Source organism: Pezoporus wallicus, unplaced genomic scaffold (genome assembly GCF_028554395.1).
Source record: "Pezoporus wallicus isolate ANWC-B61680 ecotype Strahan unplaced genomic scaffold, APGP_CSIRO_Pwel_v1 contig_13480, whole genome shotgun sequence".
In the NCBI taxonomy this organism is placed as follows: Eukaryota; Metazoa; Chordata; class Aves; order Psittaciformes; family Psittacidae; genus Pezoporus; species Pezoporus wallicus.
In genome coordinates this window covers 16,362-42,643 of record NW_026641917.1, presented here as the reverse complement: position 1 = coordinate 42,643, position 26,282 = coordinate 16,362, and the positions used below count along the sequence as shown (strand labels likewise).

Genomic DNA, 26,282 nt, shown 5'->3' with positions numbered 1-26,282 from the left:
TTTTACAGAAAATGATCACAGCAAATGTGTGCCCATCAGCACAGATTAGTGCTGCAGACTATTCACAGATTAGTGAAGCAGACTAATAACTGCCAAATCATCTGAGTGGTACCTATTAAGGCATCTACTTCACTTTCCTTAAGTGTTTCTGAACTACGTGCTTGCAAGGATAGAGGTCCCTGTCCCCCTAAACCATTCTGTGACTCTAAGGATAGACACTGACCAGCTTCAAGAAGAGGCAGATGCCATAGCTTCTGGCTTGAGCAGAACTTCAAAAACAATATTGGATTTTCAGAACTGGCAAGACTGTGGACTCGGAACAAGGCCAAAGTCCTGGTGCAGTCCATAATGAAACAATTCCATTCTTATTTTCAAAAAACACCAAACCAAAACAAACAGAAAGTGCTTATTGCCAAACAGCTTTAAAAACAAAAGCCTCTTGAGAGAGTACAATTAAACCCATGTAAAATGCTGCCAACAGGAAAAAACCCAAGGCCTACATATGATCAACACCTTCCTTAAGCAAAAAAAACTGTTCCGCGTGATCTGTGTTTAGCCTCCTGTGCATTTAAACATGCAAGAAAAGAAATCCCTAATATTTCAGAATCTGCCTTCCAATAACAAAGTGCTGTATACTACTAATGCAGCCCCCTTAACAGGCTTATAAAATCCTCAAGGCCCCTCTAACACCATTTGTGGTTGTTGCCCTGCCTGTTAATAGTACAAGCCATCTCATTCAATTGAGCAAACATTTGCCACAAGTTCTCAAATTCTTCTGTCACAGAAACATAGACATACAAGTAAGCATGATATGTCTGCACCCTCAGACATAAGCTCTAAGTGATGCTACATCCCTTTTACTTTGGCATATCATCAACTGTACTCTCAAAACACAAGAAGGGATAATTAAGCTCCTTACAGAACAGGTCCAGCACAAGCTAGTGCAAGAGAGGAATCTCCTGACAGTGACTCAGACATATATTGAGCAATGAGGCTTCTGAATCCAGTTTCATCTCCAAAGAAGTGAAATCCCAGCAGAAGTTCTCTGGTTGCTAATAGTATCAGTTATGTTGAGCACTTGAAGCTAGGAGACCAGCTTTTTGGATCACAAGCTGAAAAAAGCCACAAGACAGTGGCTGATTTGTTCATCCTCCTGGGCTATATTTGAACTGGTGAGTCACCATGTCTGTCTTACTAATAACTCCTTCAGCTAGCCATTTCAGCCCCCTTCTCCAACCTCCAGAAGTCTTCAGAACTCAACCACTACTCTACACACACTTCAAGATAAAAAAAATCCCACTACTGTTGCCAGAAAACACAACTAATTCCACCACTTGGAACATACACAGCTCTTAACTTTGAAAAGCTCTGTAAAATCAAAGAACAGCTACCGTATTGCACAAAGTGGTATATGGATTCCTTACAACAACTTATGATGGCCTGTGGTCGTGCTTTCTTCTATTGAAGGCATTAAATACCCACCTTGCTCCACTGATCACTGCATGCACTTTATTAATATGCCATTAAAGCTATTCTCTTTCTCAAAATTTTGCAACCACCTTCTTCATTCTAAAGCTTTTCCTCTTTGGTCTCAAGATACTTCAGGAATCTCTTCTGTTACTCTGAATTATATCTATAAAAAGTTATTCTTTGAAGTCTTTCTTATTTTCTTGCCAAGAATTCAAAAATAGCTGAACAAAGCAAGCAGCTACAAAATTAGCTCTCCGTAAGGAAGCATCTGTGCTGGTTTCGTTTTCTTGGCTTTCTGGGTGGGGAGGGACATAAAAAAAATGGCAAGAAACTGGGATGAAGGAGAAAAAAAAAAAAAAAACCACCAAAAAACCACACTGAGGAAGATCTGCCAAGACTGTGTACAGTGACATGTTATGAGGACGTCTCTTCCAGGACATGTTTAGTGAAAAGGCCTGAAACCTCCCTGCTTTAACTGATTAGAGGTCCAAAAGAAATAGGCAATAACATTATCAAAGCCTGCCTGAATGTCTTCATCAGCCATCAAATGCCAAATCTTAGAAACATTCCCTCTCCCGAGCACAGGGGCAGGGAGGGAGCCTGGAGGGGGATCAAATAAACTGTCCCTCTCATATCAAAGGATCCCTCATATGTGCTGTATCTTGAAATTTCTAAAGGGTCTTTACTTTTGCTCTTACACTAGATATATGGTCATTGTGAACTAGTGTGCATCACTCTAATAGTAGCTAGAACTAAAACTGCAGAACTGGCACCCCAGATGGTGAAGAATTTCACCACCCACATACGTGCATCTTTGCCTCAGAGTGGCATATGAGAGTTACAGAAAGTGATGGCCACACGTATCCAGATAACTGGCATATAACTACCCAGTCTTCTTATTTTATAGTAGTTTTTGGCAAGCATACTGGGAACATGTTTTAACTGCTAATTAATAATTATTTTGGGGGTGGGAAAGGGTTAATTTTTTAATTGATCAGTTCCTACAAAATAGAAGTAAAAATAAAACAGTACTTTACCAAACATGAGTTTCCCCACAACCTGTACCCAAACTAAAACAGCAGGAAAAACATTTTACTGATTTTTGACTCAAAACAGGCAATGCTATTCCTAACAAGAGCATACTCCTTTTTTTCTGAGCAGTTTACAGGGTGATTAAACATACAACTCAGTAAAACTTGGTGGGAAGATTCACATGAACAGAAACTTTAGTTTCACATTTGATGAGAAACTAAATCTCATTTGATCTTGGCCAGCATATATAGGCAATGAAATAATCCCTTTCTACGGGATGCAGATTAAGCTGTAATCTTGCTGTTACTCCAAATAAGAAAGTAGTATGGATTGAATACACCAATACCACCCAGCTGAAATGTCCCAGATTTACCTGTGAAACATGCACACAAATGGAGTATAAGATTTAAATACAATGCAATGTCACTGAAACAACCATGTTTAGGAGCAGCTCAACAGTAATCCAGATCTCTCATTTAGAATAGTATCAGTGAAATTTTATGTTATGTGATTTTTTTTTTCCCTAGTAAGTGCTTCTGAGGAGACAAGACATACAAGGGCTACGAGCAAACGTACAGTTCTGAGGCCTGATTCTGCAGTCTTCCCACTGCATAGCAAGTAGCATGTGTTTAACTCACGAGTCACCATAAAAGAAACTATCACTCAAGGTGAACAGCAGTTGCAAAATCTGTCCTGAGAACTGTTTCATATTCAAAGTATATCATGAAATAGTCTTACCTCAGTAAGTGCGTGCAGCTGTCCTTGATGCACACAGACACCCATAAACCTACAAGAAACAAGAAAAGAAAAGTGGTTTGGGCTTTTTTCCCCCCCTCTTTTTTTCTTTAAAGAAACTGAGCTAATAAGTAGTGCTGCATATGTCATGAAAGAAGGAAAAAGAAAAATCAGCCCCACAGATACTGCATACCTCAAGACTGATTATTTAAACATCCCAGCACAAAACCAAGTCACTTGTCTGTACTACAACATAATTTGAATTAGCAGTTCCAAGAGAGGACAGGAGACATTTCAAACTAAAGAAGGGAAGTTACCAATTTGATGATAAGCAAAAAACAATCTCAGAGTTCTGTTTTAAGGAAGTTTAAGCCAAGTTATCCACTGTTGGTCTGCATAAACAGAAAATTACTTCCCTTTGCATTTTGCTGCTTCAGCATAAAGATGTTTCTTCCTAACCCATTCCTAACCACTTAAGAATATGATGGCACATACATGCAGTATGCTTCCCCTCCCCAACCCCTTATTTCCAACATCGGAGTCAAAGCCAGTTTCAACAGTACCCAGTATACACACACTCCACTAAAGCTACCTACACAGCACAAGATTCAGACTCCTGCTGTTAATGGCAATGACTATCACCCTTGATTCTTCTGGAAAGTGACGGACAAAGCACCAGACATTTGATTTCATTTCAGGCACAACTGAAAGCTCATTTTTACCACCATACAAGCTGAACTTAACCGTGACAAAATGCAAATTAATATTAACAGTAAACATCTCCCATGCAAGAGTTCAGTAAAACTTAAATTCTGTGCACTTCAGAGCACAGTTAAAGCATTGAGTCTTTTCAGATTAACCAATTCTCAGTTTTATCATTTCGATTTTGGTCTCAAGCAAAACCACACTGTCATTTCCACAATGTTCACAAACTTCTATGTTGCAAGCAAGTGATAGAAATGAATGGTTTCATTAAGTGTGACAGGAGAATCTTGTGGAGAGGAGTTTGAAGGAAAAGAACCTTTTAAATCCTCAAATACTTCTGAGTTTAAACCCAAACTGATGCAAGACACATGTAGTACTAGTTTGGCTAAGCCGCTTTTGAAGAAATGAATGATCCTCACTGTTCTCTTGTCTAACAGCTGACTGGTAAATTACAAGCAGCCAGAGAAGGAAGAACATAGGTAAGGCCCTTTGCATAAGCCAAGCTGTGGAAATCTGTTTTTATAACCAAAGAAGCAGGACTTGTACTTGAGCGTCTTTTGCCTACTCTCACCTCCAGTAATACTCCCCGAATTAAATATATAAGTACTAATTGGAGAGACAGTGAAAACGCAATTCCTCTTGTTTAAGGAAGAGCAATAGGACATGACCAGGTATCCGGGGAAAAGGGAAGAATTTTTTTAGATATAACATCTATTCAAAACATTGCTGTTTGAGTTTCATTTCATAAAGCAATCACATAGGAACAATTCTGCAAAAAAGTTGACAAAGACTAAGAAATCCAGACTCCTCCAGAGCAGAAATCTGTTCCTTCCCTAATGAATTCTGAAAATCTGCAGAGCGATCACACATGGTCTTAATAGCTTCACAAGGAAGCTGGGGGGGGGGGGAAGTTTTTTTTTTCCTTTAGATACGAGTTCCACTTAGACAACTTTCAAAAGTATTATTTTCTCTTTTATGAGACATGCTAAAGCACAAGGTTAACCGAGTACTGCAGTATTTTCATGAAGCAAAAACTGAGGCTAAGTAATTAAAAGTAATGCTTTCATCTCTATATCAACTCTTCCTTTGTAAAGGTGTATCACATCCCTTTCAAATCAGGAACTCGCTGTATTTGACTTAATTCTAAAATATGAATCCAATTATGAATTTAAATTAAATTTTGCCATAATGCTGATGTCTCATTTTTACCAAGCCAGAAAACCATCACTGTCACTCAAAGACTGGTAGAACTTAACTTTTTCTGTCAACCTGTTTTGGTCAAGGGACGTCTCAATGGAAACATATTCATTACCTATGCTTCAGGCAGAAAAGACACACTGGCTCAGGTTACCAAGAGTAAGGGTTCAAAAATTCCTAATGGTTTAGAGTTTCTACAGGGAAGCAGACATACATTTCTAACTTTAAATCAGAAATGAAAAACAAAGCTCAATATCATGATCTCATGGAAAAAAGCTGGACATAAAGATATATTTAGAAACCCTATGTATTTAGAAGTTATTACCCAGGAAAAGAGAAACCAGATACACTGATAAAGGCAGAATTAATGAGTTTACAAGCAACATATTGAAACAATTTAAACTTTGTGTCAAGAATCTCAGTTTTCAGACTCTGGAAAATAGATTGCTAGAATAGACCTCTAGTGATCCAAATTCCTGGAAAACCTCACTGCTGTATCAAGCAATAATAAGCCACTGGTTAAGCCAAGGACTGCTACAAAACACTGTTGGAAAGCATTTCCACTAAATGATAACACACACAGCTGCTACCAGGAAATACACTTTAACATAAGATTTCGATTTCTGAGATTGCCCCAGATGAGATTCCAAGTTCTGCGGATAGGAAGCTGACCTGCTGGTCCAGTACAGCTGAGATGATTCCTGTTGGCTAGACACACTGACTCCAGAGCCAAAATGTGCTTGTAGGTGAACTTCAGCAGAATGCCTTGTCAGCCAAAGGTTACACTTCCTATAAGCATTTCTAGTTGGAAGAAGCTTCATTGAGCCAGTCATCAACAAAACAGGAGACCGTTTGCAGATTTAAGGAAGTTTATTTTCAAGACAGAGTATCTGGCCTTATCAGGAAAGCTGAAGCACTTTCAAAAATCGTAACTATTGGTTGGAAAAATTTCCCCAGAAGCTGCAAATACAAAGGATGCTATTTGAGTCCACCTTTGTAAATACAGTGCAGCACATTTCCACCACAAAATACTTTCTAAGTAATGTCAGCAATGTTCAGATGTTAGAAGTCTCTTTCCATAAACCAGGTTATTCTTCAGTCTGGAATACCTGCACTCTTAGTGCATTACAGTAGTTAGCCAAACTGTTTTCAGTTCCGTCAGACTGCTTTTCAGGCAGACTGCAAGGGAGAAAATTCTAGACAGGAAAGGGGAGACTAAGAACTGTTGCCTCAGTCTGCAATCTTTGCCTCCTTGATAAATCAAAGATAATATCCAGATTATACAGCCACTGTGGACACCTAGACATTGAACACATGCTTCCCATTAAAAGAACTTCACTGGGACATGTTCCTGTTGTGTGGCTAAACCTGAGGCAGCTACAGTCAAACAAAATAAATTGTGGTCCTCTGAAATCTATTGCTTGTATGAGAAAATTCAGCAATTTGATTATAAGATTAAACATAAGAAACAAACCAAACACACCAATGCAAAAGTCTCTCAAATGAGCTCAGTAACACAAAGAGAAGGTCAAAAGGCACTGCACTGACAGAGAAGGAAGAAGGTGAGTAAGCAGTCTGCACTAAGTAAGAAGCCTGAACAAAGACCCTCAATGTTTTAGGCACCATGCTAAATTAAAAATGGATTTCAAGTTTTCTACTATTTTGATGCTAGACATAGAGTCAAGCATTTAATCTGTCCTTTCTGTAACACATACACAACGCATACAGCCTCTCTTCTGCTGTCTCGTGCACAGCATTTCTAAAATACTCCTTTTTGATAAACTCCACTACACAGAGAATTAAAAGTAATTTTCTTTTTTGTTAAATCACTGTTTAATAGAGGATAAAAAATGTTAAAAAGACAAAAGCCATCCTTCCAGCTATTGTAACAAAGCCCATCACCAGTACTTTCACAAAAAAGAAAGGATTCAAAAGGAGAAAATCGCACCAAAAAACCCCACCAACCTAGTACTGTGTTCCTAGGGTGCCAAATTTGTCTGAAAGGAGATGAAATCCAATTCTCCTTGAAAGAAGTCCATGCAATACTGCTTATTTGTGTGAGCGCACACAAGAAGGTGGATGTAATCATGACTCAATCTGCCTGCACGCTCACTGCCAAACACACAGCGATACCCCCAAGTGCTCCCACGAGAGCACTTAAGACATGAGCTAAGGCTTTCTGTGTACAGAATGTTTTAAATGAAGTCCCCAAGGTACAGATCAAATGAAGAAATATTTTTTCATGCAAACAGTAGTGATATTAAAGACTGAAATTCTATCTCAAAATTGAAGATACACTAATTTAAGAGACAGCAGAAAAGATGAAGAATCTGTGAAAATGAGAAAAACACACCTCTAAGACATTACCCGAATGAAAAGGCATCAGGTCTCTCAGACTGCGGCCCTAAGGCTCCCAGCCTAGGACACAAGGACAGAGATTTATTGAGTCCTTTCCAGCCCCATTTTCTTACTTTGATTTGGGTAAAATCCAATGACTATAGCAGCACATCAATGTTCAGGGAAGCAGCAAAGCATACACTAGACCTTTCATAACCCTGGTACCAGATCTAACCCAAGCCTTGAACAGCACTGCACTTTAAATGGGACTTAACCTAATAAGGAAGTGAAGAAATGGTTCAAACTTGTTTTCCCTAACCCCAGCAATTAGTCTTGCCCTGTACCAACCAACCTGCACTAAAGCAGCTACAGCAAACATCTCATGGTACAAACCAGAACTCCACCTTGTTTTTCCATTCCTGCCCTCACCATCTTTTTTGAGGGTAGATGTGATAAAGCCAGCACTCCCACACTCGGGGCAAGGAGAAGTGTAGATCAGAGGCAGAAAAGCCTTTTAGTTCTCCATGTTTAGCTTGTATGCCAGAGTGACATGGAGATAGGAGATGAAGTTGATGGTAGAAATGGAGCATAACACTCCAGAACATCATTAGTCTGCTTTTAGAATCATAGAATAGTTAGGGTTGGAAAAAACCTGAAGAGCATTGGAAGCAGACCTGAAGATCTTGGAGCAGATTCTCCTGGAAGGCATGCTAAGGCACATGAAAATCAACAAGGTGCTTGGTGACAGCCAGCATGGCTTCACTAAGGGGAAATCCTGCCTGACCAATTTGGTGGCCTTCTATGATGGGGCTACAGAACTGATGGACAGGGGTAGAACAGTTCATGTCATCTACGTGGACTTGTGCAAAGAGTTCGACACTGTCCCACACGACATCCTTGTCTCTAAATTGGAGAGACATCAATTTGATGGATGGACCACTCGGTGGATAAAGAACTGGCTGGATGGCCACACACAAAGAGTTGTGGTCAATGGCTCAATGTCCGGCTGGAGACCAGTAACGAGTGGTGTCCCTCAGGGATCGGTGTTGGGATTGGTCTTGTTTAACATCTTTGTCGCCGACATGGACAGTGGGATTGAGTGCGCCCTCAGCAAGTTTGCCGATGACACCAAACTGTGTGGTTCAGTTGATACGCTGGAGGGATGGAATGCCATCCAGAGGGACCTTGACACGCTTGTGAGGTGGGCTGATGCCAACCTCATGAAGTTTAACCATGCCAAGTGCAAGGTCCTACACCTGGGTCGGAGCAATCCCAGGCACAGCTACAGGTTGGGCAGAGAAGAGATTCAGAGCAGTCCTGTGGAGAATGACTTGGGGGTGCTGGTTGATGAGAAAATGAACATGAGCAGGCAGTGTCTGCTCGCAGCCCAGAAAGCCAACCGTATCCTGGGCTGCATCAAACGGAGCGTGACCAGCAGGTCAAAGGAGGTGATCCTGCCCCTTTACTCTGCTCTCGTGAAACCTCACCTGGAGTATTGTGTGCAGTTCTGGTGTCCTTAACATAAAAAGGACATGGAACTGTTGCAACAAGTCCAGAGGAGGGCCACGAGGATGATCAGGGGACTGGAGCACCTCCAGTATGAAGATAGGCTGAAAGTTGGGGCTGTTCAGCCTGGAGAAGAGAAGGCTGCGTGGAGACCTCATAGCAGCCTTCCAGTATCTGAAGGGGGCCTATAGGGATGCTGGGGAGGGACTCTTCATTAGGGACTGTAGTGATAGGATAAGGGGTAACAGGTTAAAACTTAAACAGGGGAAGTTTAGATTGGATATGAGGAGGAAATTCTTTCCTGTTAGGGTGGCGAGGCACTGGAATGGGTTGACCAGGGAGGTTGTGAATGCTCCATCCCTGGCTTCCCTGGCGGTGTTTAAGACCAGGTTGGACAAGGCCTTGGGTGATATGGTTTAGTGTGAGGTGTCCCTGCCCATGGCAGGGGGGTTGAAACTTGATGATCTTAAGGTCCTTTTCAACCCTAACTATTCTATGATTCTATGATTATCTAGTCCCAACCCCCTTGCCATGTGCAGGGACACCTCACACTAAACCATGTCATCCAAGGCTCTGTCCAACCTGGCCTTGAACACCACCAGGGATGGGCCATTCACAACTTCGTTGGGCAACCCACTCCAGTGCCTCACCACTCTTACAGTAAAGGATTTCTTCCTTATATCCAAACTAATTATATCCAGTTTTGCCCTGTTCATTCCTGAACTGGCCCTAAGCTGGTCCCTGGGGAAAAAAGCAAAACAAAACAAAAAAAAAACCCAGCTCTTTCATAGTTTCTTACGATCACCAGACAGAGACTGAACAAAATGTTACTACATTACAGTTAACATCTACTCTGCCTCTGGAATCACACTTGCTAATTGAAATAGGAACCAGAGGAAGACAAGCAAAAAAATTCTAAACCCCCTCACTATTTACCATCATGCCATTGTAGCTGCAAGAGCTGGAATCTTCTATTCCAACATCTACTTAACAGACTGACAAAGAGGTTTCATTTTTGCTAAAATAATTCCTCTAATAAAGGGCAGTTTCTCATTTTCTTGATAGATATATGCATATATTTGACCACTAGAATCCTTATGATGTATGAGGATGGAATACTTACTGGGGACTTGGCAAATGAAAACTAAACTCTTCACTTACATCAGTCTTCTGATCAAGACAGATCTATGTAGCTGCCAAGAGTAAAACTTGAGCACAGAAACACTGAAATGAGTAGGGATATTTAAAGTCAGATTTTCACTCCATGCCCAGAAAAACACATCATTTTAAAGCCTAAATAACCAGATTGATACCTCAAGCATTAGAAGCCGAGAAACTGAAACACCTTGACGTAACTCCATCTCCTAAAGTAGTACAAAAGTATGATGAAAAACACAGACCTGCCTCTAGGTAATCTCTATTGAGCTAAAGAATGGAAGAAAGTCAGCAGCTACTGGCAAACTCACATTCCAGAAAGGTGACTGCAAGCTGGATAAAAACCTCAAATGACATCTGTATTTGAATGTGAAAATGAGTTGATATGGATGGCAGAGAAACAAAAGCAATTTCAAATAGTCAGCAACATTTATTTTTCAGTCAGCGCAATCAATGGCAAAAATGTGAGAATCTTTGCAATAGCATCCTGAAGTTAACTATGGGTACATTGGAATTGCAAAAACTTGATATGTATTTTGGAGCACTGGCAAAGTGATGGGGTTTTTAATCATCCAAAGGATAATGATGATCTTTGGCCACCAAATACACTATTAGGAAGAGGAATCTCTTTTCTCTTCCATATCACTTAGCTCATATAAACCAAGGCAGACTTCTAGGACAAAAACACTGATTCAATGCAAGTTTTAGGTACCAAAGTATCAGGATGTTCAAAAACACAAGTACACACCCAGATTAAGGAAGATTTTGTTATATTAAAAGAATTCAGCATCATTGCTGAATCTGACATCCACTTTCTAAAACATTAACTGACTGAGCTGCACATGTTGAAATGGGTTAAGAGCAGATTTTGGGTACCATAAAGCCAGTATCTATGAAGTTTCGTAATTATTACAAGCCATTTGGTATCAGAGCACCTGCTACATTTAACCATTATACAACATGATGTCAACATTTCAGCCTAAGAATCCAGTAGTATCCTATCTGGCAGACAACAAATCACCATGAAGGAAAGGAACTTGTTTACAGTGTAAGTTAACAGTAGCTAGTCCTAGAACTAGGGAAGATGAAGAAGCACAGATATATATTATATAAAATCAGAGTAGACCTTCAAGGCACATGGAGGAGATCCAGTGATCAATAAATAAACTTGATGCTAGTGACAAAACAGCTTGGCAATATAGAGGAAGAACTTCAAAGGACAGAAATAATGTGAAGAAAATAACTTTAACAGCCAATTGAGGTAGTTCATAGTCCCTGGAAATGAGAACTTACACACTAAAACTTCTTGGAAGAGGATCATTCCCTATAAATACTAAAAGAGGCTTAAAATCTCCAAAAATAATCCCAGAAAACGTTTCAGCAGAAACATGCTATGGTAGAACATTTTCCTCTAAGCAATACTACTGCAGCTGCTCTTACTTGACATCATGATTTTTTCACCTCTCACCACTATACTACAAAAGCTAATTATTACCAAATACTATTTTTAATGTCTTTCTCAAGTAGGAAATAAATCCTAAACTAACTCTTACAACAGTAATAGAAGCACCTATGATTTACTGGTTTTTGAAACAGAAATACATGTATGTATGCGGGTTTGTGTGCACATATATATATATACAAACACAGAGATACACATGTATACATACACACAGATACATATATACACACATACATAGATGTATACATATACATATATAAACAGGGTCGAATATATATACACACACATATGACATGTATATACCTGCATATACACCTGTATATTAAATGTTACCCGCCTGTGTGTAGCAGTTAAAAAGGGCACATCTTCTTCCAGATATAAAGGGACTGGAAACACTGCAGCCGTGTGATTTTAAACAAGAAATAAAATGACAACTAGCACACAAAACCACCAAGTTACCTGCTACAGAAGAAAAATAATAGTTTTTACTGTGTATTATCATTTAATAAAAGAATAAACTAAAACTAAACAGGGTTTTCTCATTTACATTTTCTGTAGGAATGTCCTTGCTCCCTGCAGCAAGGGTATAATACATAAGAAAAAGGCAGTAGTTTTTTACCAGAGAACCAACTCTCTTTGAAGAGGCCTCAAATCAAACAACTCATAAAGCAAGTTTATTCTTCAAAACAAATTATGCAAAGATAAACCAATCCTATTTAAGTAATTTATTTCTTATGTATTCACTGATAACTGCTTAGTTGAGCACATGGGGGAAAAGCAAAGATTTCTCTATCAATCCTGTGTAATAACTGTGAAACCAAATGGAATTCCTTTTCTGCTTCATGCATAAACCAACACACTATTCTTCTTTCTTCAGGACCATATGTGTGACACCACTGACTTCAAACAGACTTGAAGGCCAGAGAGGGCCGGTATATCATCCATATAATCTCTTAGACTTCATAAGACATTTAAATTTCAGCAATTACTCAGAACTAAGCACAACAACTTTTGTTCTCAGCAACACCTCTGTAACTCCATTCAAGGTAGGGCAGGGTTACATTAAGCTGCAACTGAATTCTTTTTGCCTGTCAAACAATCCCTTTCCTATATTCCCTCACCCCAGCCCAAAAGAAATACTTTACTTTGAACAGAGTTGTAAAGCTAGATGGTTTTTCTTTAAGTTAAGATTTACAAACCACATGAAGTTTGTAATGAAACTGATGTCATCTACTGACTTCATGATTCTGACAATGCCAATCCCAGGAAGTTATTCTCTCCACAGACCTTACTAAAAAAAGCAGTTGTATCAGTTCCCCATGATCATATGCTGCTTACCTAAGAATTCTGAGGGAAAGGAAGTGGTGGATAGCTATAGGAAACAATTGATAATCCTGAAACCTAAAATGCCAGATATGTGACATCATTAGAAAAAAAAACCAAAACCAACAAACCCAAAACAATCCGAAGAGCCAGAAGAGTTGCTGGGAATCTCACCTCACCTTGGAAAGGAGAAAAGAGACTAAGAATTTTGATTAGGGACAAACTACTACAACACTTGGATAAATTTACTGTTCTAAAACTAATACAGTTTACTATGAGTAAAATTATCCAAGTTCACAGGCTTTAAGGAAAAAAAAAATACAAAAATAGAAAATAGGCATGAGTTGATGGACTGTTCCCTACAGATAAGCACCCAAATGCTTCTGATAGGTCCCCTCATAAATACTATAGGAAACAAACAAGGTAATATTGTCACACATCAGCTAACAAAGACTGAGCCAGGATTTCAAGGATCAAAAAAGTTGTTTATAAAGGATTTCAGGAATCAGTACTATGTCTGTGCTATTTAACAGTCTGGTGAAGAAATTCAGGTCCTTAAAGTTCACCACATCCCCAGAACTTTTCAGAAAAAGCTGTACTGGCTGAGACTATCAATATGGAGCCGATTATTTGGTGCACTGTCATCACACCTTAACTTCTTAATGTTATGGCTTCAGCTAATGATGTTCATTGCTTGTCACATGATAACAAGAAAGCAACCAAGACTGAAAAGATTAAAGGAATAACAAAATACACATTGAAACATTCAGATTTGCATCTAGTAGTCTACTGATAAACAAAAACTACCTCTTTTCCTTTCAAGAGCAGATAAATCAAATTAGTTCACCTCTACCTTCTTGAGTCCCTCTTATCCCACCTTGAAATACTATAATAAAATACCGTAAACTAGAAAACAGAGATATAAGGAAGCTATGGCACTTTGCATTGTTAATCTGCAAGATCAGTAAACAGTTTATTTGTGTAGTGTTAAATTTGCAATAATTTAAATTCAAGAAGAGAAGCCAAGTTTTACTCTTTATATTTTAATGACTCATCAAAAATTCATAACATGAAAACTTGTTTTTCTCTGAAATAAGTTACTCATTACTGGTAAACTCCAGATACCAAAATCATGTGGATTTTCAATTTGCCTTTTTCTTCTTCCTCCCCTTCCTCCATTAAATTAGAAGCTGATCCTAACACATTCACAAAAAATACACCCATAATAAAAATAAGTAAGAATGCAAAATAGGACAGCTTTAAAGACAATCTATCTCTATAGGACTCAGAAAAAAAGCCAGTGTACCTTAAGATGTTCGGATGTGAGAGTCTATTCATAAGTTGAACCTCTTTCAGCATGTTTGCTCTGTTGCTGTTCAGTGTGTTCATCTTCAAAGCCATTACCTGGTCTGAAGTTCTGTGCCTTACCTATGGGATGCAAACAAACAATGGTAAGGATATGAAATATAGAATCATAAAATCATAGAATGGTTAGGCTTGGAAAGGACCTTTAGATCATCTAGTTCCAACCCCCCTGCCACGGGCAGGGACACCTCACACTAAACCATCTCACCCAAGGCTTCGGCCAACCTGATCTTGAACACTGCCAGGGACAGAGCATTCACAACCTCCCTGAAAAATGAAATATGAGACTGAAAAAACAGTAATGTTGTAGTACAATTTAAGAGATCCTTCATGACAAATGACTTGATTTATATTCTGATTTCTGTAGTCTTTATCACGCAGATGACTTTCTATAAGGATACTCTCCAAGTGGGAAAAGGTATTTTATTCTTCTCTTGCAACCAGTGAAGACAGAAAGCTTGAGAGGGAGGAAGGAAAGCTTGAGAGGGAGGAAGGAAAGCTTGAGAGGGAGGAAGGAAAGCTTGAGAGGGAGGAAGGAAAGCTTGAGAGGGAGGAAGGAAAGCTTGAGAGGGAGGAAGGAAAGCTTGAGAGGGAGGAAGGAAAGCTTGAGAGGGAGGAAGCAAAAAGACAAAACCTACACACAACAGAACAAACAGCTTTTAGTAGAAGTGAAAGAAGACACTCATCTGTCCAGAGAGAGAAAGTTTCCTACTCCAAGACCTATGAAACTCACCTTCATTCCACCTATACCCCTCTTCTTTCCCCCTGCAGTGTTCAGTGTCATTGTTTCACAGACCGTGTTATGAGAAGACCTGCTGGTTATAGCTAGAGGGCATATTTCAGAGACGTTCAGTGCTCATTTCTGAACCAAGACTATGGACCAGATGATACATTCAGTGGACAAAAAGCATTCATAGCAACCCCTGCTGCAAAGCAGGGAGGTTACTAAAACCAGTATCACCTAGTCTAAGATGTTAGTAGTGGTTGCAATGTCCGCACAAAAAAACAGGATTTCTTCTAGCAACTGCACAGAACCAGCATACCATGCAGTTAACTTCCCCAGTGAGAAATACATGATTGTGGCCACTTCTAACCTGATACGCGCAAACTAACCCATCTGTCATCAGCAAACAGACCAGTATCATGTAGATGTGTGCTACAATTAGGAAGGAGTTGTCACTGTAGTGTAAGGCTTGCCAGCCATTTGAACCTCCTTGCAGTTGGGCATTCCCACATGCGTACTGGTAGCATTCATGGAAATTGTGCTCCCATTATTTTCTTCCTACATCGGTAGCTGCAGGTCCTATCTGTGTACTTCTCAAAGCACTGAACTGCCACCATGGTGAATTCATTCATATTTATGGAAATTAGTTTAGAAAAGTCTGTGATGCAAGAATTTGAGACTCTCATTAGCTTTCTAATTTGAAACAGAAATCTACATTATGCTGTAGGTACATATAAACTACCTACACTTTGAGCAACGGAAGCCTGCCTCCTTTTATTCCAGGAGACTGCTTTTCCAGTAAAAAGCTTCTTCAGCTGCGATATGTGTGCTACAGAAAGAACAGTTGAACTCATGATAAGCAGACACATGAAGAAAGCTGGGTATGTTTCTTGGAGGAGAGTCCTACTAACAACCTAGACTAGGGGATACTGTTCCTAGTAACCTCCCTGCTTTGCAGCAGCGGTTGCTATGAATGCACACCATATGTGTACAATAGGGGTATATTTTGGCTAAACATTCTCACCTAGAGACAAAGCACTGGGAATTCAGCACAGGGATGTACTGGGCGGAAAGTGTCATGTTTCAAATGTGTGCCTGGCTTAATGCCTCCGAGTTGCCTATTCCGTCCTAGTTTGAAGTATAGGGTAGCACTGGAAACGTTGCAGTTAAGTGTAGTAAACAACATCGAGGGACTGAGCAAGTAGGATAATAGCCCACAGATGGTTTTCCTTCTGCTTCTCCCCCTGCCTATGCACGAGTTCCTCACATGCGTCACCCAGAGTCACCCAGTAATCCCAGTACAAGAAAGATCAGAGAAAGGAGGTGGAGAAGGATATAGAGACCGGAACAGAAAGCAGAAACGAACAGCAAATTCATAAGCATGGGACAACTCCTTTCAGTGGCAATACTGGCTTTAAAATAAAACTGGTTGAACTACAGTTCACTGTAGTCCATTATAACAAGATAATCCAGAATCCTCCTGCACACAACCTGTCCAGCCTGCTTGGCATGCTTATTGGTTTTAAGCAGGATGTGCATGTTAAGTTGATGAGGTTTATTGTTACTTGTCAGGTCTCTTGTTTCTACTGTGCAATTCATTAATTTTTAATTTTATGCAGCTTTTGCATACCCAGCCAAATTGAATGAAGGAGCTGTTGGACAGGTCAATGTCTATTTACAGGCTTTTAAAACCTATTTTAGTTATACATTACTTTTATCAGAAGTAATGCTGTGGTGGAGGAAAAAAGAATAAAAATGCTTTCATAAACCTATGAAAGGGAGATTTTTTCCAACAATGCAAATTTAGATTAAAGAAAAATTTAAAAGCTTTAATCTATATACAGCAGCTAAATCAGCACACTGCCTCTGGGACAAGGCTTAGGAATCTCGTGTTTTGTGGTGAAGAAATCTGGGCTTTGCAGGGAATGGGAAAGAATTCGAAGGAACTTAACTCCTACAGGCAGAGAGATGCTGTCAACAGAACTTCCTCAGAAATCAGCCTTCCACTAACACAGAAGCTTCAAGGTCTGCCAACAGGGAATGAATAGTGGTAGGTGAGCAGGAACTCAGATGGAGTGTGGTCTTAAACAGTATTTGCCTTCTCATTAACTGCCAGCTACTTCTCAATTTCCTGCCCATTTCTGTAAGTCACTCAGTTCCATGCCAAAATATCAAGGCCTTTTGCCTCCACTCTGAGCTAACAGTAGAATCTGTATCATAAGTTCTTCCTGGCTCTTTGCCTTTTCCTTGTTCCAACTGCTCTTGTTCTGCTGTGGAAACCTCAGAAAAGAGGGCGGGTAGGTTTTGGGACACTGTGTCCTGCATGCTTCCTGGTTTTTCAGGTCTGATGTGTAAGAGGAAGAGGTTAGCAACTGCTTCTCAAAGGTCTGACTGTCCACTGTACTAACTCCATGTCCAGAGAAAACTGAGCCACTTCTGCAAAGACAAGAATTTTCACCCTCAATTTCAGAAGGATATCCTGCAGTCTTTTCAGTCTTGTCAGACTCAACAAGGTTCTGTGGTGAGATCTGGGGAGGCCGTTGTTAAGTTTTATAAAATCATTTTTCCCATGCTTAGAAATAGCTCAGATTTCTACCACATACAGCATATTCTGGCCATATAACTACTCTCTGAAAAACACCCAATACTTGCTATGCTTTGTTTCACTTAAAGTGGCACTGTAAGGTAATACCAGCAATTTTATCTGAACTTCCGTATACTGTTCTAATGTACTACAGGATGTTCCTGACAAGTCTGACAGAAAAGTTACCCAATCAAACCAAAGGAGAGGTGGGAAAACAGGGACTCTTCCTCTCTTGCTAGCTACCCTTTAAGCGAGGAAGAATAAGCAGAACTGGAGGTCAGACAACATAGTGGACAAAACCCAGTATTACAAATAAAAATCAAATACCAGTTTATATACTATGGAACATTGATAATCAGTTGCGGTATAAATAAAACCAATTGTGTTCTCTCCTCCGAAGCACTGCTGGCAAACTGTACTTGCGTGGTAAGAACAGGCTGCCAACAGGGAACAGACAGGTCCTATCTTCAAGGTCTGGGACAAGCTCCAAGACAGACAAGATAGAAGGAGCTATCAGTTACACCACCCTCTGTGCCCACTTACCTGTCAGTCATACCCTAGCAAATTTGGGTTTATTTTGGAATCCCTTGCCAAAACTCTGCCAAACTTTAGTTTTAATCCTTGCTCTCCTTTCAGGCCACCTCTGTGGGAGGAAAGCGGGAAGGTGATGTTTCAACAACCTGACCACTCCAAAAAGCAAGCTAGTAAATATTTTGGAAATATTGCTGATCCAGTTTAACATTTGTTTACAAGACAGTCTGCCTCACACCTATGCTTGTATAACCTAACATAAGCAGGGATTCACTCATGCAATTCAAACCTTTCAGTGATGCAACTTGCAGATTGCTGTAAAGCTTTTAAAGCTGTTGACATTATTATTAATTAGGGTTCTTTGCGTATCAGAGCAAGTAACCTCTCAGTGATAGCTGAGCGATCATGTCTCTGCAAAGAAATATTCTGACAATCTACAGCTGCTTTCCCCACACTTCTGACTTCTCAGTCTGCTTACCTATGTGTCTCCATCTCCAAGGTCACAGTAACCAGATATTGCCTCTCTCTTTTATTGCTGACAGGCAGTTAAACTGTCCCTTTTTATTCTGATTCTTCTAGGATCAAAGTCCTTTGTAAGTACTTTGGCCTGGCTGCGGCAAGCTGCATGGCCTGCCCGTGCACTGTCTCTCCAAATCATGTACTGATCCTAGACCTTACTCCTTCCTTTAGAAGGAAGTGAGAAGTAGAGGAAGACATGATCCAGGTACAGAAATAGGAATATATTTGAAGGAAATCTCATAATAGTGATTGAGCAGGGCTCACATTCAGAAGAACTAGTTGCTACAGTAATGCTGTACAAGTTCACATGAGGAATACCCTGCAAAAATTGGTGGATTTCATTTTTAACTTGCTACTTATCGACAGATTTATTTATTAGGTGGTGTTTTAATAATAAATAATTATCTAAATAATATTTAAGTCATAAAATTTGTCAGAGCTTTCTGAAAATCCAAACATTTGCATTATTTCTACTTTTTGCCTGGATTAACTGTACCTTTCCAGGTGGCCTTGAAATAAGCATCTGAAGAATAATATTGAAGTCATAAATCTACCAATATAGCTTTCAACTTTGCTCCTAATTTTTCAGTTCATTGGCATTATTTTCCAAGTCATCATTATATAGATGGAAGTATTTTGTCACTATTGCCTTCCAAAACTGCATTAATTGCTTTCCACTTTTTTTTTACCTTCCCCTCTTCTGGTATCCAGCCTCACTGCTTAATTACATTTACAGATCTTTACTTATACAGCCTACTCCATAAAATCATGCTGCCCCTCTACCTCTAGCACACACCAATTCTTTCTGCATCATTTTAAACACCTCAGTCTTCATCTGGCCATTTCACCTTTATCTTTCCTGCCGTGTGTCCAAAGAACCATTTTAAAAGCATCCCTTGCTAGTCCAAATATATTACCTTCCCTGACCATTTCTAAGCATGTTGTATTAGCCACAAAAATGCTGCACAGATTTTTACTTACACTGGCTTGGCAACCTTACCAATTCAACTATTTCCTCCACATTCAGCCTACAGCACTCATATTAGTGACATACACAGGAATCAAATGGGTGCTTACTTATGCCACCTTCTATCAACCTATTTTCTATAACAGTCTGTGTTTTCACCTGATTTGCAGGACAAAAGATGAAAACATTACCTTAGTTACTTTTCTAGGCCTTTTGCACTAATTATGCTATATAGTATAACTTTGATTGACCAAGTTGACCATAAAGCTAGCTAGACACATGAGATTATAAACCCAATTATTTATTACAGAGAAAAGACTGCATACAGGACCCCTACTAAATCATGGGGAAGAAGTCCTGAAGTGGACCAGCATTTGGCCCTCTCCCAAAACCAGCCTCCTTCCTTGCTGTGACAGCAGAAGGAATCTTACAAGAAAAGGTAGGGTCAGCTGTATTTTATTCAACTCTCACAGTGAAGCCATCAAGTCACCACATTCATATGGACATATATTGATGCCTCGAAGATGAATGTATTAGAAGAATGCCTAAACTGCATGTCTGATTGAAGAAAGTTCCCTTTAACTGAGAGGATAAACCCGTTCTTCAGCTCAGCTCGTACGGCCTGCAAAACTGGAATCTCAAATGTTTTTCTAAACATTAAAATGTACCCAGTCAGATACACAATCATAGTAGTGATATCTGTATCAAGTCAAAAATCTCACGTCACTAGGGAGATTTACAGTGACATATAGAAGCTTAAAGAAATACAACAGTCTAGATAATATTAAGCTGCTATGTTGATGCTAAGGAGTCAGACTGGGTTGTGGTTGTTTTCATAGTAGTACATACTGTCGCTATACTCTAACTTCTTGCCGCAAGAGAGAAGCCTGCCAAGTGTAACAAAACTTTGCCAAACAAAACTAGTCAGCGTGTGTTACAAGAGCTCTAGCACAGGTTCAGAACATGCACAGAAACTAGGCACAAAACAAAACCCAAAACCTTTTAAAAGCCTGACAGTGATTGTGACACCACTAATTTCTGTTACTAAAAGCAGCTGTGAGAAATGCACAGAAAAAGTTGGAGCCTTTGCTATTTTCCCTTTAGTACAAAGGCTTGGTATTGGTCCTCAAGCAAAGATGCTACTTCGATAACTGGTAACTTCCAGGATCATCAGCTCAGCAAAGCAACAAGTTCAATCACTACAGCATATTCTGTACCTACAGCCAAACAACTTCTCCAATTGTTTTGCCAAACTGAAGTGTATTTATGATTACTGAGACAGCAGCACCATTGATACTTTGTAAATCCATTTGTGTGTGCCAAAAAAACACTCAATTTTTCTTTTGTATTTTGTTTTTCTTCATTGGCCACTGTAATGTAGAACCAGGGCCCAAAATACAGCATTCATTTATTCTAAACAAACCATTTATTGATAGGAATCTGTGCATATCTCTCTGCTGTTAACTTGATCTCAATCAAATCATAAAGGCAAAAAGAGACTACAGTCTTATTTTGAGAGAAAGCACAAATTAATCAGAGAACTATTGTTCCACAGTTTGAGATGAGATATAAACAGGCAGAGCCCGGGTGGGGAAGTTGACTGATTTTGTAGCCAGTCCAGCAGATGTAACCATATAAATTTCCTTTTGCCATCCAGGACAAGGAACATGGACCCACCTCTTAAGTACTATGAAGAAAATGCAGAAGAGCATTTTTATACCACAACCTCAGTACATAATCAACTATGTACCTTACACCTGAGTCTATGTCATAGTCAGGAAAGAAAAAGAAATACTGAGTTTGAAGTACAGAACCGGGAGCTTACTCTTCCTTTTTCATGTTAGCTATCATCATGAGCTATCATCAGTTCACTTAACAGCCCTGGGCATGCTACTTCCCCTACTTTCGTTCCCTCTTTAACTCTATCTATAAAATGGAGGTGATATTGCTATCTACCTGCCAGGGAAACTGGAAGTTTGACATCTGCAAATGACTAGTGTAACATCCAAAGATAAGACATAATCAGATACTGTATCTGTGTCCTTATTTTCTTGTTTAATTTTTAATACTTATAGTTAAATATTTCCCATGTGACTGTGGGTTTATCTTGCATGACAGATGATGGTATTTACATAATCTGCAGATGCTTTTGAAGCAAAAAACCCTCCAGGCTGAGTTTTCCTGACATATAATTGCACCTTCAGTCTTTTACAGTTTATTAACAGTTTGGTACTGAGCATGCAGTCCCCCCAGTGAACCAATGGCGTCGTCATTGCTATTCACCAAACTTTTATTTTGGGCAGAAATAATTTCATTTCCTTTAAAAATCTTTCAAGTAAATGTTACCATACATGAGTAAGGAAGTCAGTCTATGCTTCAGAACAGAGCCTGATGGCATACAACTATTGCCAATATAATCACAGTTACAGCAAAACCACAAATAAGAGTGCAGGGAGTATGAAGGAGCTATATTTTGCTTACTTGAGGATACTTAAGTTTTTATATACTGCTACATTTAATAACTTTCAGGCTATAGCTCAGAACAAAAGTTCCAAGTAGTTTCTTGCTATTCAAGCCTTCACAGAACTGCTCTTCTTGGGAGTTAAGCTCTCCTAACAAAAAAGGTAACTAATTAAACACACCATGCAAATTCTCATGTACTTCATTGTCAGTAAAGGCCAGGAAGCACAAGAGCTGGCTTCGCAGATCTCAGTTGCAGGCAGCTGATTTGAAAGCTACACACTGTCATTAGTAAGTCAGTGACAGACATACAGTCAGCTACAGATTAGTTAAAAAAGCAATACTGTCTCGGTATTGACTACTCCAGCAGATGTGTCATAGCTCTGTCCCCTCCCCAGCTCCTAATTCAACACGGCCATCAAGCAGAAGGCCTCACCCATGCAGGGCAGTGCCCGCTGCTGCTGCTCAGCTCAAAGGGCCATGCTGCCGCCCAGAAGCATGCTCAGGTTCTGACATGCACAGCAAGATCATGGGTCAACAACTGTAGTGACTCCCAGCCACAGGAAGCTCACATAAACAGGAGAAGGGAGTCCCTACAACTTGGATATGACTGCAATAGCTACTGGGAGCAGGATGTTTGGGATGACTTGCATTACAGAATTCCCAACAGCTGGAGCAATAAAGACTAACAGAAGCCCTATCACAGAGGTGTTAGAGTTCCTTTCTCTAATCATGACCAATGGTTATTGAGGGGCTATGACGAGGCATTCCTTATAAATCTGAGACTGCAAACAACATCCCTTTCTTGTTACTGCCATCAATAACGATTTGCAATTTTCACTTTTAGATTTCGTATTGGTCAGCAATGCATACATGTGCATGCATTATGTATACATGTGTATTACCATCACACACACATTCTTCAAACACAGGCAATGAAATCAATCACTGAAACACATTTAACTTCCCCTCCCAATATCAGTAAATAAGTGTTCAGAGAGATCTGTCACAATGATGCTAAGTGATGCACTCTTATTCTCTAGGCACAGTCACGTTAATACTGGACATATGCCAGCACAGTTATTTGAAGAACAGTAAATCAGCACCTGTCTCTCAGTATCAGCTATGAATGAGCTTACACAAATGTGCATGTTTGCCAGCTGGCAAAACACAGAAAATCCCAGAGCTGCCAACCCAGCACATCTCCATCCAGAACAGAAAACTAAACAGATCATTTAACTGTGCTTGAGAAACTATTATGGAAAACAAGAGAAAAAGCACCCAAACATTCCTGTGCCAAGTGAATCTGGCCACTCGCTTTGCCCCTGGGAAACTGCCCCACAATGCTCAGATTGGCATTTTTCTTCCTGAAGAAAATGAAAGACCCAAAGGACTCCAAAACTACAGCAGTCATTGTTCTGATCTACTATTGCAAGGCCCCACTTGTTACAGTATCAGAGTGCCTTTCCTACTGCTGACAGAATTTGTGAGCATTCTCTCTAGTTGCGGGGACAACAAAGACTTGCCTCAGACACTCAATGTATCAGCTGTTCAACAAGAGTTAAAGAGGTCAAGCTCCCAAAGAGATAATAAATACATTTCAAAATGGACAACTTTACATTAATTTACAGTCATTTTTGAGTATTCTTTTAGCATCAAGTTTATTTCAGTGATTTTTGTTCTAGCTTTTTACTAAAGAAACAAATCCTTCACTTCCAGGGCATAATGACAGTTCTGCCATGTTTTCCAAAGACTTCCTTCTTCAACAGAGAAGCTGGATGACCAAAGCATAGTCAAGAAATGAAGTGTAAGCAAGACTGTCCTATATTTTAATATGCTTCACTCAGTACAGTTTTAAGCTTGTAGCTGTAGTGATGCCAAGTAGGACTGGAGGAAAAGGATTACAGAAATAGGATTTTGAAAATTTTCTTAGAATTTTTCAGCACCACTGCAAAGGGCTTTCACTAGATCTGCTACCTGGTGACAGCTTTTGAGTCCCTCCCAGTGTTTCCTCAGCTGATGTTATAAGGTGATTATAACATGCACATCTTAAAAATTCTAGCCAGAAAATAAATAAAACAAAAATCAGGACTGATTTTGGATAACCCCTGTGAGCTGCCTTGTATTTCAAAGCCTTCTCGATTCTGCTAAAGGTAAGACTAACAGTGCTCTGCAAGTCAGACAGGTAATTCTGAATTTTAATGATACTCACACAAGTGGGGATGAAGTATTTTGCCCTGGTTGTGCAATCCACAAAGAACAACAACGCAGATGAGGTTTTTAATTTCTGTCTTAATGATGTTGAAGTAAGGCTTATTTATTACTACTTCCCCCCACAGCCTATGTCCTAGAGAAGCATTCACTAATTAAGTAACAAGGAGTAGGATGACAGTGACTTGACACCTCAATAACCAAAAAGTCATTAGCAAGAGGAAGACAACTGTCTGGTTTAATGGTTACTATACAAATCATCTTAGCAAGCTGGTAGAAGGGTTCCAAAAGGCTGATACTTCACACATCAGTGTGAGACAAATCAAATTTACAAGACTTCTAACTTTGACCTGCACCAGCATCCTCAGGATTTATGCCTCATCTCAGTTCCAGAATGGTGCTTCTTTCTACCCCTGACAAGTATGAGAGTAGAGAGACTGATTAGAAGCATCAGGCTGATATAACTCAAGAGCTTGAAATGAAATTTCTAAGTTATTATAGCCTTCTTGGCCAGTTTATATAAAGCACAGGGTGACTGTTTTCCCAAACAAACAATTAGCAGCATGTTTCAAAACCAAAATTTCACATAAGAGACATTAAGCCTCAAATATCTTCCTTCTGTGAGGTGAAAGAATTTCCTTCACTAGTCAAAAGGGGAAGATTTTCAGCTTAAAATTGAACCCTACTGAAATAAGAAATGAGACCAAAAGGTACATGTGCACAAGATTTACTGTCTGCATATCTAACAGGCATCATTATTGCACAGGGAGGGCAGTAACAACTGCCATGTTCTATTCCACTGCAACAGAAAGAGGAACACACCACACATGGGTGAGGGAAGACATGCACTGCTCAAATGGGTGTCATTTCTCACTCACAAGGTGTATGCCCCACAACTACAGGACCAAATACTTGATATGCAGAACCAGTATGTAGAATAATCCACTTACTCATCCCCTGCTCATTTTCCAATCTATAAGGACTTCTGCCACTGTATGTCATAAGCAGAGCCTGAAATACTCATTTTGCCTGATGTAGTAACACCAATCTCAAAGAGAAAACTAAAGCACTTCAGTGTGGAAAAAAAAAAAAAAAAGAGAAAAGTTAAAAAATCCAATTGTCTAGACAACATTAGTTTCCAAAATTGGGGGCCTTAAACTATTGGTAGTTTCTCAATACCCTGCCAAGCTTAATCAAGAACATTCTAAAAAGCCAGGATGGCTACAAATGTCACTGATGAATCAACAGGAGAGACAGAAGATAAGTTCTGGTTGGTGTGGTGAGGCTGCTCCCACAGCCATTTCATTTTTAAAAGTAAGCACAATTCTTATTACAGCGTCTGCCATTGGGCTTTATTTTGCCTTTTTTCATTACACTGAAGGGTCCCTTCAAACAACTGTTTTCTCATTGTTAACCTGTTTCTGCACTGTAACGACATCTTTTTTTACACACAAACACATTAAGACTGAAGTCATTTGCTGAATCACTTTTCTAGTTATTAAATGAACTTCTACTGCTTATTTTTCCTCATGTTGACACCAAGTGTTACAGTTATCCAGCATTAGAAAAGTCAAATAGCTAATGTTGAAAGAATATTTAATACATACATCTAGATAGTTTCCTACAAATACTTCATAGGGTAACACCTTTTAAGCCTATCAAATAGTCCCACATGTATCAAGGATACTGTGTGATCTCACCTCTAATGTTTTACAAAGTGTTTGAGGAACACCAACTTCTGTTCAGGCCCCTGATCAGGCTGCCTGTTCCTGTGGCAATCAAGAAGGATCCTTTCCTAAAGCAAACCATACACTACACACATTAGAAAATGACAGAACTCTGAAACTGAAACAGTGAAGACAAAGCATGAGATAAGATTTGAGGTTTCCTGTGAATTTCCACATTATCAACTGACTTCTACTTGAGTGCTGCTTTCAGAATATTAACCTGAATCCCAGAAATACTTCCTTATGAGTTATGCAGAAGATATTTTTGTTGT

General features: G+C 39.5%; 1 protein-coding gene across 3 annotated transcripts in view; it reads right to left on the bottom strand.

Annotated features, from left to right (window-relative positions):
* Nucleotides 1-26,282, bottom strand: part of TESK2 (testis associated actin remodelling kinase 2) — an 85,054-nt gene that overhangs the window by 42,417 nt on the left and 16,355 nt on the right. For 2 of the 3 annotated variants that reach the window (XM_057425913.1, XM_057425914.1), the window contains exons 3-4: nucleotides 14,229-14,350; nucleotides 3,241-3,289 (exon numbers count right to left, since the gene is read on the bottom strand). In XM_057425913.1, coding sequence (XP_057281896.1) covers nucleotides 3,241-3,289; nucleotides 14,229-14,350 — 171 coding nt within the window. The remainder of the gene's footprint in view (nucleotides 1-3,240; nucleotides 3,290-14,228; nucleotides 14,351-26,282) is intronic. The other variant, XM_057425916.1, reaches the window with a different exon arrangement.